The 13515-nt window shown below is 35.0% G+C and overlaps 1 protein-coding gene across 6 annotated transcripts in view; it reads left to right on the forward strand.

Moving 5' to 3' along the window:
* The window catches only part of Ralyl (RALY RNA binding protein like), a 761418-nt gene that overhangs the window by 657204 nt on the left and 90699 nt on the right, over positions 1-13515 (forward strand). For all 6 annotated transcript variants that reach the window (XM_023703200.1, XM_004643083.1, XM_023703202.1 and 3 more), the window contains one exon: positions 7056-7103. In XM_023703200.1, the coding sequence (XP_023558968.1) occupies positions 7056-7103 (48 nt within the window). The remainder of the gene's footprint in view (positions 1-7055; positions 7104-13515) is intronic.

A 13515-nucleotide genomic window follows, 5' to 3' on the forward strand; every position in this document is an offset into this window, starting at 1 on the left:
AGATAGCAGAATTCTTAAATGAATTGGGTGGTTTTTTTTTTTTTTTTTTTGATGGAATTGGTGATCGAACTCAGGCCCTTGTACTTTCCAGGGAAGGGCTTATTCTACTGAGTCATCTCCCCGGACCCAAATTTAATGCTGTCAAATCTTGGCGACTTTTTCTTCTTACAGAGACAGGTCTTCATCCACAGTCAGAAAGTTTATTACTATGTCATAATTATTTAAATTCCCATTTACCTGTTCCTTCTCATTCCAGAAACCCTTTGGAGAAAATACAATATTTTGTCAGTGAGAGACTCCCTTGTGCTTAAATTTTCTCTATGGATGTGCACATATATTTATTATACACACATACACTATTACTCACAAACACATTCTTGTTTATCCTGTAAAATGCAAGTGGACAGATTTTTGTTCGCACATCTGGGGAAAAAATTATAATTCATTCCACTTGGACACTGAGAGTTGGTAATGTACATCAAAATTTAATGGTAAATTAGACGCAGGATTCTGTAGGAACATCTACAGTCATTGCAGCCAGTTAGCCTATATATTGTTTCTGTTTTCATGAGTCCCAAAACTAATCACAGTTTTTTTAAAAAAAAATTTAGAGCAGAAAATATTTATTGGGTGAAAGAAAGCTGTCTGAGAGAAGGACAGAAGGGAGGTACCACAGGTTTTTAAAGAATGACTTTATTAAACAGAGAATAGGGAGCTTATGAGTTAGCTCAGTTGTTGAAAGTGCCTGCTTGAATTCAGCAAAATAATCCAATATAGTCCAGTAGTCCATAATAGTGGTGGATTATCCATAGGCCTGGCAACGTCAGAGGTTGTTGACTTGAGACTTTTACAACGCACCTACAATATTTGGATGGCAATGGAATGCCCATCTCTGACAAAACTAAACAAAAAAAAAGGCGATATAAATGAAGGACCATTTTGTATCTATATATACAAAATAGAATAGATATACAGCTACTTTCTCTTAATTCAATGAGAAGAAAGATTTGTACTAATAGTGTTTGGACTGGATATCATGTCTGCATCTTGCACTATGAACAGCTACTATGAAGATGACAATATGCAATATATTAATTATTGTAATTGTCCTACTAACCTGTTTTAAAACTGTCTCATTGCTGTTTGTTTCTCAATAAAATTAATAAAAATAAAATAAAAAAGAAAAGTGCCTTCTTGGGCAAACTCAGACAGGCACAGGGGACCACAGTTCAATCCGTAGTTCCACATGCTATTCCAGACCTGTTCTTAAGGTAGCCTGAGCGAACGAGAGAGAGAGAGAGAGAGAGAGAGAGAGAGAGAGAGAGAGAGAGAGAGAGAATAATCTTCATATGACAGTGTTTTTTATATTTGTTCATTTTTCTACCACTACAATTTTTTTGACTCTTCAGAAAGAACAAATCTTTTAAGGTCCCTTAAAATGTCACCTTTTGGCCAGGCATGGTAGCATATGCTTGTAATGCCAGTACTCTGAATGTTGAGGCAGGAGGATCATGAGTTTGACTCTAGCCTGGGAAATTTAATGACCAGACAAGAATTTGTCTCAAAGTAAAAAAGTAAACAAGGGCTAGAGACATAGCCCACTGCTAAGGCCCTGGTTTAATCCCTACCACCATAATATGTAAATAAATACATGTACATATGTATATTTAAAATGAAATAAAATGTAATTTTTCATGGAGATTGGTGTATACCCCACATCCCAATTAGTACATTTTATGTATCTTGCAAATAAGCTCTCATAGCAAGTTTTATTTATGTTTTGGCATTTACTTTATGTAAAATAAAAGTTTATAACAAAAGAATAAGAAAGTAAGAGATAATTAATTCATTTCATTTATGCTACTAGTTTCTTTTAATTCAGTGAAAAGAAAGTTTTGTGCTGTTTGGGAATTTATTAAATTCTGCTTCAAATTACATTCATATTTATATTTGTTTAATCCTTCACACTCAGGCTGACATTTCTTGAGGATCCCAAGATGTCATTAGCCACAACTCTCAGTGTTACACCTGACTTACAATAAGCACTCAATAATAGGTTATTCAGTTTAATTTAGGGAGCCAGATAGAGTAATAGAGAAGGCTGTAGTAGTAGTAATTATCATCAGGATGTCTTCTTAGAAACCATTAAAATGCTTCCTGCCTATGCTAGGGACTTTGTTAATATCCTTCAGATTATATTTTAATGAAGTTTTGTGAGGCAAAATGAAAAAAAATACTTTATATATTAGTCTACTCATATGAAACTAGTTTTATGTGTTCAAAGGGATTAGACAAAATTGATTGCATGTATTGTAAAACCACATGAGTTGTGATTTCTCTTTTATAAGTGAAAAAGTTTAAATGAAATTCCAGAAAAGTTATTTGGTCCTCATTTAATCTTAAAGAGTAAAAAGAATGCAGGCATATGATTCTGAGCAATTACTTGTACATTTCTAATTTCCTACTAGATTTTAAGGGACTCTGCACAGTAAGAATAAAGGTACACTGACAGAATTAAAATCATAATAGTATACCACATTTTGAACTAAATAATATGGAGTATTCATTCAAATTAAATATTGTAAGCCATCTTTTTACTTTCCTAAAAGTCACCTCCCTGCTACTGGCCATAAGTTCAAACATCAAAAGCTTTGGTATTTCCTGGATTTAGTATCCTCCTGGAGAAACTAAAAAGTGGCCAAAAGTATCTAACTGTTCTAACTGTTGTTTCATTTTCAGTGGCCTGGAAAGTGGACTGTCATATGAATCTCTTTCTCTCTCTCCTTTTTTTTCCATACCAGGAATTGTACTTAGGACCCTGAGCTTGCCAGGGAAGCACTTATTTTACTGAGCTATCTGCCCGGCCATGAATCTCCTAAACATTGTGAAAGTTCATCTCTTCAAAACAAAATTCATTAGCCCATTAGTATAATGGTCTTTTTGAACTGAAAGACAGTTTTCTTGTGGGGCAATTTCAGAATACCTGAAATATCTTATAAAACTAAACATGACTCTTACCAAAGAGTTCATTTGACAGTTAATTCCAAGTAGAAGTTCAGGCACAAAGAAAAAGAACAGATTGTACAAAGCAGAATCTGGGGAGAGGGAAGAAAAACAAAAAATGAATGAATGAAAACGATTGATAGGTGCCAGGAATGATGTTGTAGCTTCACTTACATGAATGAGACTTTCCCTGGTTGACTGTTTTCTGAATCTCTCCTGCATGGTTGCAAATCCTGCTTGACTGTACATTTTAATGACCTAAGCCAACTACTTCTAAGGCATTTCTGCTAAAAGGCCAACGTATTAAAACAAAAACAGTCTTGATATGATTACTAGGACAGGTCTATATGTGCATTTCATTTCATTTTAACTTTAGCATATAACATTGAGTTCATGATGGCATTGAGTAGAATTGAAGCATCACACAATTCAGGATACTTAGCTTTTACTGCTTCTTATAAATATGGATTTAGCGCTCAGGAATCAATGAAAAATAAGCAGGTGGAACAAGATAATTTCAACAGCAGTTGAAAAAAATACGGAAGAATTTTTATTCTTGAGTGCTTTCAAATTTCTACAAAGCTGTGAAATTATTGAAGTATTTCCTAAATATAAGACACATGAGTAGAATCGTTACCATATCCATATTAATATCACTCTCATTAATTGACCATGTGTCATATTTTCTTCTTGCAACTAAACCCATGTGTCTGAGATTATAGAATTAAAAAGAGTCTCAGAAAAAAATAATTTGATCGTATATTATCTCACTGAATTTATTTAAAAAAACTTCAAAGACACTAACAATTTTCATTACAGGAAAAAATCACCCATTAAAAAGTACTTTTCCGAAATGCCTGCCATGTCTACCACTGTCTAATGCAGAGCACATGCTCAATATATCTACCAGAATTACTAACTGTATAACATACGTAATTACTATTATGATAATAATTGCTATTGTCAAATTTCTGATTACTATAAATTATCAGTAAAATATAAAGAAGAAACAAATATATAGAAGACATTTGTGACTCAGGGAGCTTACAGGGAAAGGACATGTATAAATATTTAAATGAATTTATACATTTATAATTAATTACTATGTTATGGTTTGTGTCTCAGTGTTCCCATAAAGCCTCATAAGGTCATAAGTGGAGTATTTTCAAAGATGGCTGGCTGGATCTACATTGTGTGACACTGTGATTAATTCATGGCAGGAATGTTAGGATTGCGAGTACTAGGATTAAGGGTGTGAGTGCCAGCCACCCTAAGAGACCTGAATAAGATATAAGGGATCGAAGGAGTTGCAGTCCTCCTTTTCCTTCTTTGCTGCCTTCTGCCCACTATGAACTTCTTCTCCTCTGTGATTCCTATGTGCCATGCTACCCTGCCTTAAAGCCAACTGATTATGGATTGAAATCTCTACCAACTGTGATATAAACAAGCCTCTCTTCCTTAGCTTTGAGCATTGGATGCTTTGTCTGAGGAACAAGAAAAGCAACTAAGACACCATCTTAATTATCAACTTTGAAACTAATCCATTAAACACCTCACATAAAACTAAAAATATATGTACTAAAACATGAATATCATTTTTGTGGATTTTTTGATGCATTTGTATTTTTAAAGAAAATAAAAAGTAGTTTAAAAATATTAGAAATGATACAGAATTTCACTAAACAAAATGACAGGAATTCAACAATGCTTGTTGTTTTGCATGTTGCTGTCTTCAAATTAGTTTTCCAGATTACCAGACATAAGCATTCAAAATTGGTCAAAAAATTGAAAAGGAAAAAAATAATTATGTATTAACTGTTCCTGTCAATACCAGAATAAATCAGCAGTACAATTTTACAAGTGTACAAACATATATATTTTCCCTTCCTTCTTTTCTTTTCTCTTTTCCTTCAACTCAGTTGTTCCTTCCCTTTGAACAGTTTCTTTTTGTTTCACACTATTGCATCTTTTAAATTTTATTTACTCTTTCAGGTTCTTAAACTACGGTGACAAAATGACGTTTCCACATGTGGGTCTGATTTGTTTCAGATTATACTGTGTCTTTTTTCCACTCACATGCAGCAGGTTCCTAATTGATAATTAATAGCTTGGATTTAAACATCTTGTATTCAATCAGACAGTGTTAGAGGCAGAACTAACGTTCATAGATTAGGTATGCTACATCAGTCATTTCTGTCCATATCTAATGGCTATAAAGGATATAAACACATTTATTGTTTAAACCAAGAAAAGCAATACCTTCCTGTCACAGTTCCTTTGGTTTTCCAGGCATGAGAATAGTTACAAATAAAGCACTAGTAAATTGATTTAGAAATGCAAAATTATTCCTGACATGCCTGGGGGTTCAGAAAGTTAAACACAGAATTATTATATGCCACAACAATTGAGCTTCTAGGTATATACATGAATAAATTGACTCACATGCCTTTGCATCAATGTTCAGAGCATCATTATTCACAGTCAGCAGAAAAGTAGAAATAGGTCTAATGTACTTTGACAAGCAAATTATCAAAAAGTGGTTGCTCAATCTTAAATCAGAAAGAAATTCTGATAAGTGCTACAAGAATGGATGAACCTTGCAAATAATAAGCCCTCTGCAAAAAGCCAAGCAAAAAGACAAAATATCCCACAATATATGACTCTATAGTTTGTAGTAATGATTGCATGATTTGTGTAGTATTAGCAATACACAAATTTACAGAGACAAATTAGAACCGAGGCCCCCAGCCTGGTAGGAGGTGAGAAGGAGTTACTGTTTAATGCATGCAAAGATTCTATTTGCAGTGATGGACAAGTTCTTGAAAAACATGGTGCTCGTATTTGTACAATTTTGAGAATGTGTTTAACTACTGCAGCCTAAACTTAAAAATGGTTAGAGTGACAAACTTGGTGCTGTCTGTATTTTACCACAATAACATGAATAAATAAATATTAAATATACTTATCATTCCTACATACAGACACTCTATTAGTGATAAGATTTAGATTTTTTGCAGGTTGTGGAGGAAGGCCAGTGTGGTGGAAATAGCTCCAGACATAGATTTAGAAGACTTTGTTTCCAATTTCAGCTTGGTCACTTACTAGTGGCAAAAGTTTGAGCAAGCCACTGAAATCTTCACCTCTGTTTTTTGGAGGTACATTGTGCAAGAATTGTTTTGATGACTAAGCTTAAAATGTACATAAAAGCTTCATAAACTAGAATAATATGCAAGTGTGTATAGGTAATTTTTGTCATATATTATTTCAGGGAGTTGAGTCATAATATTGCTGTCACTGAAATGTTCTTCTTAATTTCAATTTAAAAACCTTAAAATGTTAATTTATTGATGGTAAGACTCAGGTAAATGCTAGATTTTTTTCTTTATTTAATTTAAAGGTTTAGAATAGAAAAATAATGTTGAACTTTTGTATTTATGCTTAACTTCTTTTTTGTCTTTCTGAGACAGTCTGTGCAGTTCAGGCTGGCCTTGAGTTCACTGTGTAGCAGATCTCAAGGTCACAGCAATCCTCTTGCCTCAGCCTCCCAAGTGCAGGGATTACAGGCATGTGCTACCACACCTGGATTTATTATTCTTATAATAAACAAATTGAGTGTTAAACCTTTACAGTTATTTTAATCTTGTTTTCACAACTTTTATTCGTTATTTAGCCTCATTACTTACTTGAGAAAGAAGGAAGAACTTACTACCTCAGGAATAATGACCAAGTGTGTCCTATCTTGCCGAGGGGGAGTAAAATCTTCATTCATATTTAGACACAGATATTAAAAAGTGTTCCTTTGACTACTTGCTCTTCTCCTCCATCACAAAGCACACAAACCAGTATCAGTTTTGCTACAATCAATTTGTAGTAGGAATTTTACATGGCATTATATCAAGTTGATGTTATCTTGTAAATCCCTCTTTATATAATTACATTGAAAACAAATATATAAAAAGTAACATAAATTCCTTGCTATAACACCATAAATTAATACCAAAAATAATGTGATTGATACAAATTCCAACTAATATTTTTATTTCCTTCCTTAGTGGCTATGTCTTTGACTATGATTACTACAGGGATGATTTCTACAATCGGTATGTAAATTTTTCTTCTTTGTTTCCTAATGCATTTAATTTTTAAAAAATTATTTTTAATAAGAATAAAGAATAATTAAAAAATTAGAAATGATATAGAATTTTTAAAAATCTATGATAGAAATTCAAAAATGATTTTTTAATGAAAACAGGAAAATCTAGTTATATTCTGTTTTAATGGTCCATAATTTATTTAATTTTTGCCTAAAAAATATTATTTTGGGTGCCAGTGGTTTAAATTTTGACTACTTTCTACTTATCTGTTACAGGTGTTCTTGATTTAAAATTTTCAAATAATATTTTTGTAGGTAAAAAAATTAAAGAAATTATAGTTACACGGAAACATAATATAGCCAGATTTTCCTGTTTTTATTATACTTACTGAGGTATAATTGATCTTAGAGTTTTAGGACTCTAGAGGCACTTAAACCAGAACTTTTTCTTATACCATTTGGATAATACTCTGCAAGTGTGTTGATTAATTACTTTCCAAGTCTGTTGTGGACTTAGAGTGCTCAAAATTAAGAGTGATTGAAAATGACTCTTATCCTCTAAAATTTATCTGCTTTCAAGTCACATGGAAAATGTCATATTGGTTAGATTCAGTACAATTTGTAGACTATATTGTGGACCCATTAAAACAATCATATAAGCTGAAACAGCGTAAAATGGTAATAATCAGAAAAAAATAAGCTTTTTCTATTTTTTCTCTTCACAATATTTGTTTAAAAGACTTCTAACTTCTGCCTATGAATACAAGGTATATATGGTAAAGCTAATAGATTTTTAGCACATTAGAAGTTAAAACAAGGGCCAGTGAGATAGTTCAGCAAACTAAAGCACCTGCTTAGGCAAGCGCAGGGACCACAGTTCAATCCCTGGCATCACATGCCACACCAGCCCCACCCCCAGGGTGGGCTGAGCTGGCCAGATTCCAGTAGTAGTGGTGCATGCCTATAATCCCAGCACTGGGGAGGCTGAAAGCAAGAGGACCACCATGAGTTCAAGCTGAATAGTAAGACCCTGTAGCAACCATATATATTTTTTAAAAAGTTAAAACAATACACATATTGAGAATCAGTTTGTTATTTTTGTCTGTATTATAACTTGCCAATATTATGTAAAACCATGCATGTCTTCTTTTCATTGCCTAACTTAGGATATAGAAGGAGTAACTTATACTTTGATAAATTATACTCCTTTCTAAGGTTAGGTCAGTATTCATGCTGTGAACTATGTGCATGAGTTTCTTCCATGCATATTTCTTTGTCAGTGCCACTTCCTCTTGATTTCTTCAGCCTTTTCAGTATATTATGTCTACTTTCCTCATGTATGTAAGTAAATATACCTTTATTGATTTTCTTTAGCTTGGTATCTCGTGTCTCCCAAATGGAGAAATCAGCATGCCAATGGTCAATTTTTTATGATAATTCATTCACGTTTAATTTGAAGTTCTCTTGCAACACTATCACATTTCCATTCTTTGCTGTGCATCATCTTTGTTGATCAGTTGTCTCTCTTGAGCACCCATTTCTGTAAAATGCACAAGAGTTTACTGTGAGGTGACAAGCGGACCTTAGAATGCCTCACTGCTTTCTGAACGTTGAGTAACAGGTACACAGCTATCCTGTTGGAAGGCTTTGAGAGCGAGGCCCTTGCTTGCTGATCATGCAGCATGTTTGTTATATATAAGATCAATCATGGATGGTAAAGACAGTGATAAGCTTGAACTTAATACAAGTAATATTTACAGTAATATTTAATTTTGGTCATTGGAGAAGTGGTACAAGTTAAATGAAAAGTGATAACTAAAGTGTCTGTACATCTAGAGTTTCCATCTGTGGATAAATAGACTAGGGAGAAAAATAGGTAAATATTTTAAATTTTTTCTTTTCTAAGTACTATTAAAACAAAAAATCCAAAGGCATAAAAATGAAAATCTCTCTCTCAAAAAAAAAGTTTTCAGACATTTTAAGGAGGGAAGAAATTCCATGGACTGTTGAAAGGGTTGTATTCTGTGTGCTCCAGCTGCCCTTGTCCTTGCTTATTTTCACAAGAACATCAGGTTCCTTCCTTCTGCAGGTCTTTGCTCTGTGCTGTTCTATCTCCTCGGACCTCCTTCCCCACATTTGTCACTTTGTCATTTAGGTCTCAGATGGACACTGCTCCCAGGCTCATTTAGGATCCCCTTTCTCAGCAGTTTCCCTCATAGAACTTTGGATTTGTACCCTTCTTTCTGCTGTTACAGTGTTTTATTTACACCCTCCTGCCTTCTTCCATGATGGCCACAACAGTATATTTTGAAAATCTATATTGTCTTAGGGAGCTATCAATAAGCCTTGCTCAACTGTATTTTAAATTCATGCTACTCATTCATCCCCTTAAATTTAAAGACATGATCATTTTCCCACCCCCACCCAGCTAATTAGAGGCTGAAGTGATGTTGTAACCTGAGCAATCATTATGACTCAGTAACCCACTATGTGCATATACAAAAACCAAGAAACAAAGTCAGTTTAAGGCATAAAATAAAAGATGCAATCTTGCCTGCTTAGAAGTTGGACATATTAATATGTCTGAACTACTGGGTTATATAATTTATTTTACTAGTTATTCTTATAGACCAAAATTAACATTTAGAAATGATTTTCTATGATCATTTTTTTTTCCTTTGGTGGAACTAGGGATTGAACTCAGGCCCTTATGCTTGCCAGGCAAGCCCTTATTCTACTGAGCTATCCCCTCAGCCCCTATGATCATGCTCTAATTTCTATAATGAGATGTTATTTTAAATAGCTGACAATTTATAATAACTTATTCTCAATGAGATTTGAACATCTAGCAACATTAAAATCACATTTACTGTTACAAAAAAAAGAGAACATGGAGTAAAAAGATAGAAGTCTTTTTACTTGTCGATAATTTCATTTTTGGATAATTTTAAAAACATTTCAAACTATAGCTCTTCTTTTTCAGGATGTAGAATATTTTTTCCAATTACCATAAATAAATTTTTCAATTGATACACATTGTCTTATAGTCTGTCAATTAATATCTTCTCTCAGCTCTTTTCTGTCATACAACTTCTTTGTACATTTAAAGAATTTCTACCTGATATAAAGTTTTACTCTAGAAAGGAGACTCAAGTTTCAATAACAAGTCTTTGAAACTTCAGACAACTCAAGTTTCCGTTTTTTCATCTTTAAGAAGCTGCATGTACATTTTACTGTTCATAACTGATAGCTCAGTGGAGAGAGAGGAGAGAGAGAGAGAGAGAGAGAGAGAGAGAGAGAGAGAGAGAGAGAGACAGAAGACAGACAGACAGACAAAAGACAGAGAAAGACAAGAGACAGAGACACAACCAGATCTTATTTTCCAAAATGTGATGATCTTCTTCAAATACTATCAAGTCTGAAGATTTCAGATGATTACATTACACATACAAAATCTGACTGTGAACAATTTTTAAAATCATGTGTTTGTCTAATACACAATCTGTTTGGCTTCTAAGTGTGCAATAAATCAGTATGGTTGTGTTGCTAATAGTCTATCTGAACAGTCTGTGCTCTCATTAGTTTATTTTTCACTTATTGCACTTGGCTAAGAAAAACGTTAGCATCTGCTGCTAGTGGGTATACTCAACAGCTCCCTGTAAACAGAATCCCATGAAAGAAAAACAGACTGGAAAGGCTGGAAAAGTTAAGTGGCCTAAAAAGCCACAAGACAGCTTTATTCACAGTAATTCTTCCTGAATTACACTTGACTTTTACTTATGGTTAGGTTTATAAAAATCTTTTTAATAGTGGTGCAAAGTTCGACAAATTACATATTACAAAACATGGTACCTCCTCTGTTAGGTGAGCATGAAATTGATTTCTAACTCATAAAATTATGGGGATTAAATGAGGTGACATATGCGTAGTGATCAGCATTATGCCTGATGTATTTTTAGGGTTTAATCAATGTCAGTTACTAGCAACAATTAGCAGCAGCCATTAACAGTATGATGAATGTGTTCCTTATAATGATATTCATAAAGCAATATCCAGATGGCTGAGAAATAAGCTCATCCATAGTCTTTCCCTAATGGTTCCTCAGGATACCTCTGGATTATCCTGTTCTTATTGTTTTCCATTAACCTACTCATCACAGTTCCAGTTGATCATACCTGTGAAGAGAGCAAGAGAGCACTCAGCTACTTCCGATAACTCCATGCTCCTTTGTTTATGTCATGAAAACAGAAATCACACTAGTGTGTTTAGCAAGGAAATTGTGTATGAATTTTACTGACTCGTTATTGGGGAACTGAAAAGAGAAAAAATAAAACACTTTCCGTATTGTCTCCTTGAGGGCCTGGCCCTGTCTGACTGCCTATACTATTTCTATCTAATTCAGCTGCCTACAACATTCCCCCTTCTGAAGAAGTAGCCTGAACTGCTGTGAGGGGACCTTGGGTGATGACTGCTCTGGCTTCTTCAGGTTGAAAGGGGTCAGAGTTGTGAACCAGCAGTCAGAGATACTCTCCAGAGGTTCTATCTAAAGACCCTCAATAGACACCAGGCATTCTCATCTTAGGTAGGCATGACAGCTTTAAATCTGGAGGAGATAAACCAAAGAAACTATGAAACACGCATGGGCCAAATAATAATATCAGCAGGATAACTATGAATATGATCAAAAAAGATTTTACCAAGGAGACAGTAATGACTTTCTATAAAGATGATAAAGAGAAGGTCCAGAGGACCTCAGCATCTCACATAACATTGATTTGATATCTTTTGAAGAGCTATTGAGGCATTTGCAGAAGGATCTGGAATGTAACAACCATTTAAGGTTTGTAATTATAAAAAGATTAGTCAGAAAATTTTTGTAGATCAGTTGGCAGAGATTTCTTAAATGTGAGGTTTAATCTCCTTTTTCATCTTTTATGGCCATTGGGTATTATCTCAAATTAACTGGCCTACTCTTATTACTGGAGGCCCATGAATTACAGGACCTATGGAAAGCACTGAGTATTTTCTAATTTGTAACATAAGTGAGGCCATTGGCTGGGTAACTACTGACAAATCTGCATGAGCATCTATTAAAAGTTTAACAGGCTTTGTTCTTATATTGGCAGTTAACATGGGTTCCCTCAGGCTGAGAGGGGAAGACCCATGACTACCTCAGTTGAAACTTCTTCTGACTCCATCATGAATACTTTTTTAATATTACTATTTTTTTAACTTGGAAGAGACAGACACTCCCATATGGGCCAGACCTCAAGACAAAAGAGGAAACATATAGCTACATACTTCCCTAGGGATGAGCATCAGGGATTGATATTCTAAGTAGGCATCAATCACCTTAAAGGAGCCCAAATGAGTCACTAACCCAACCCCCAACAGGAAGAGACTCTTTCCCACTTGCTACATGACTCGCTTCCCCATTTGGTCCTGGACTCAATTTTACCTGAGCAATGGTGCTTGTAATCTCATTGGTTGACCATAGTTTTGTCCCACCTCATACCCACCTAAGTGAGTTCCCATGTCTTCTCCACCACCTTAGACCCACATCACTGCATGGTTTTCCCTTATAAAAGTCCCTGCAAGAGACTGCTTCCTGGGGACTTCCCACTTGGGGCACCCCTCCTGTCCCTCTTTCAGACAGGAGCTTTCTTTCCCTCAATAAAAATATTCTGCTCATAAAAAAGGAAAACACCTTATTATTGTGAAGTTAGCTACTGCAAGAAGCGGTGAATACCTCTAGCATTGGGGAAACAAACGAAGAGGTTGGGATTGTCAAATTATACTGTTGAGACCAGATGTGTGACCTATTGTCCCTGCGAGTAGAGGTGAGGCAGGAGGACTGCTTGAGCTATGGAGTTCCAGAGCAGCCTACAAAACATAGAAATATGGTATTCTTAAGATACTGTACAGAAAGGAGTTTGCAAAGCTAAAATTTTAAATAGGAGGTAAAGCTGATCTGATGCTTCTGATCTGCAGTGGAGATGACACTCAGACTGTGGAGGAGTGGACACAGGCTACTCTTGCAGATGTCTTGGAGGCTCTGCAAGTGTCACAGAGTCACTCCAGCTAGATTCTGCCCTTTCCAGGGTGAAGAAAGGAGGTTGGGCAATGCTAAAAAGAGCAGACCTAAAATAAGAAGAAGTGAGTCTCCTTTCCCGCTCCAGTCTTGCAGTCCCCTTCTAAGGTCCTTCTTTGGCTGAGCAGAGCATGAAGCCAGTCTACCAACTGCAGAAATGTGGTCTGCAGAACTCCCACCCAGCCATGGATAAGGACAAGCTGAGAAACGATATCTTAATCACCAGCTTGCTGCCATATCATATCATCATCCCACTTCTACTTTTGAGGATTTTAATGTAACTGAAGGTTTTTGACATTGCCATAGTTTTGCCATAGAAAACTTGTCT

This window comes from Octodon degus, unplaced genomic scaffold (assembly GCF_000260255.1).
Source record: "Octodon degus isolate 3935 unplaced genomic scaffold, OctDeg1.0 scaffold00165, whole genome shotgun sequence".
Taxonomy (NCBI): Eukaryota; Metazoa; Chordata; class Mammalia; order Rodentia; family Octodontidae; genus Octodon; species Octodon degus.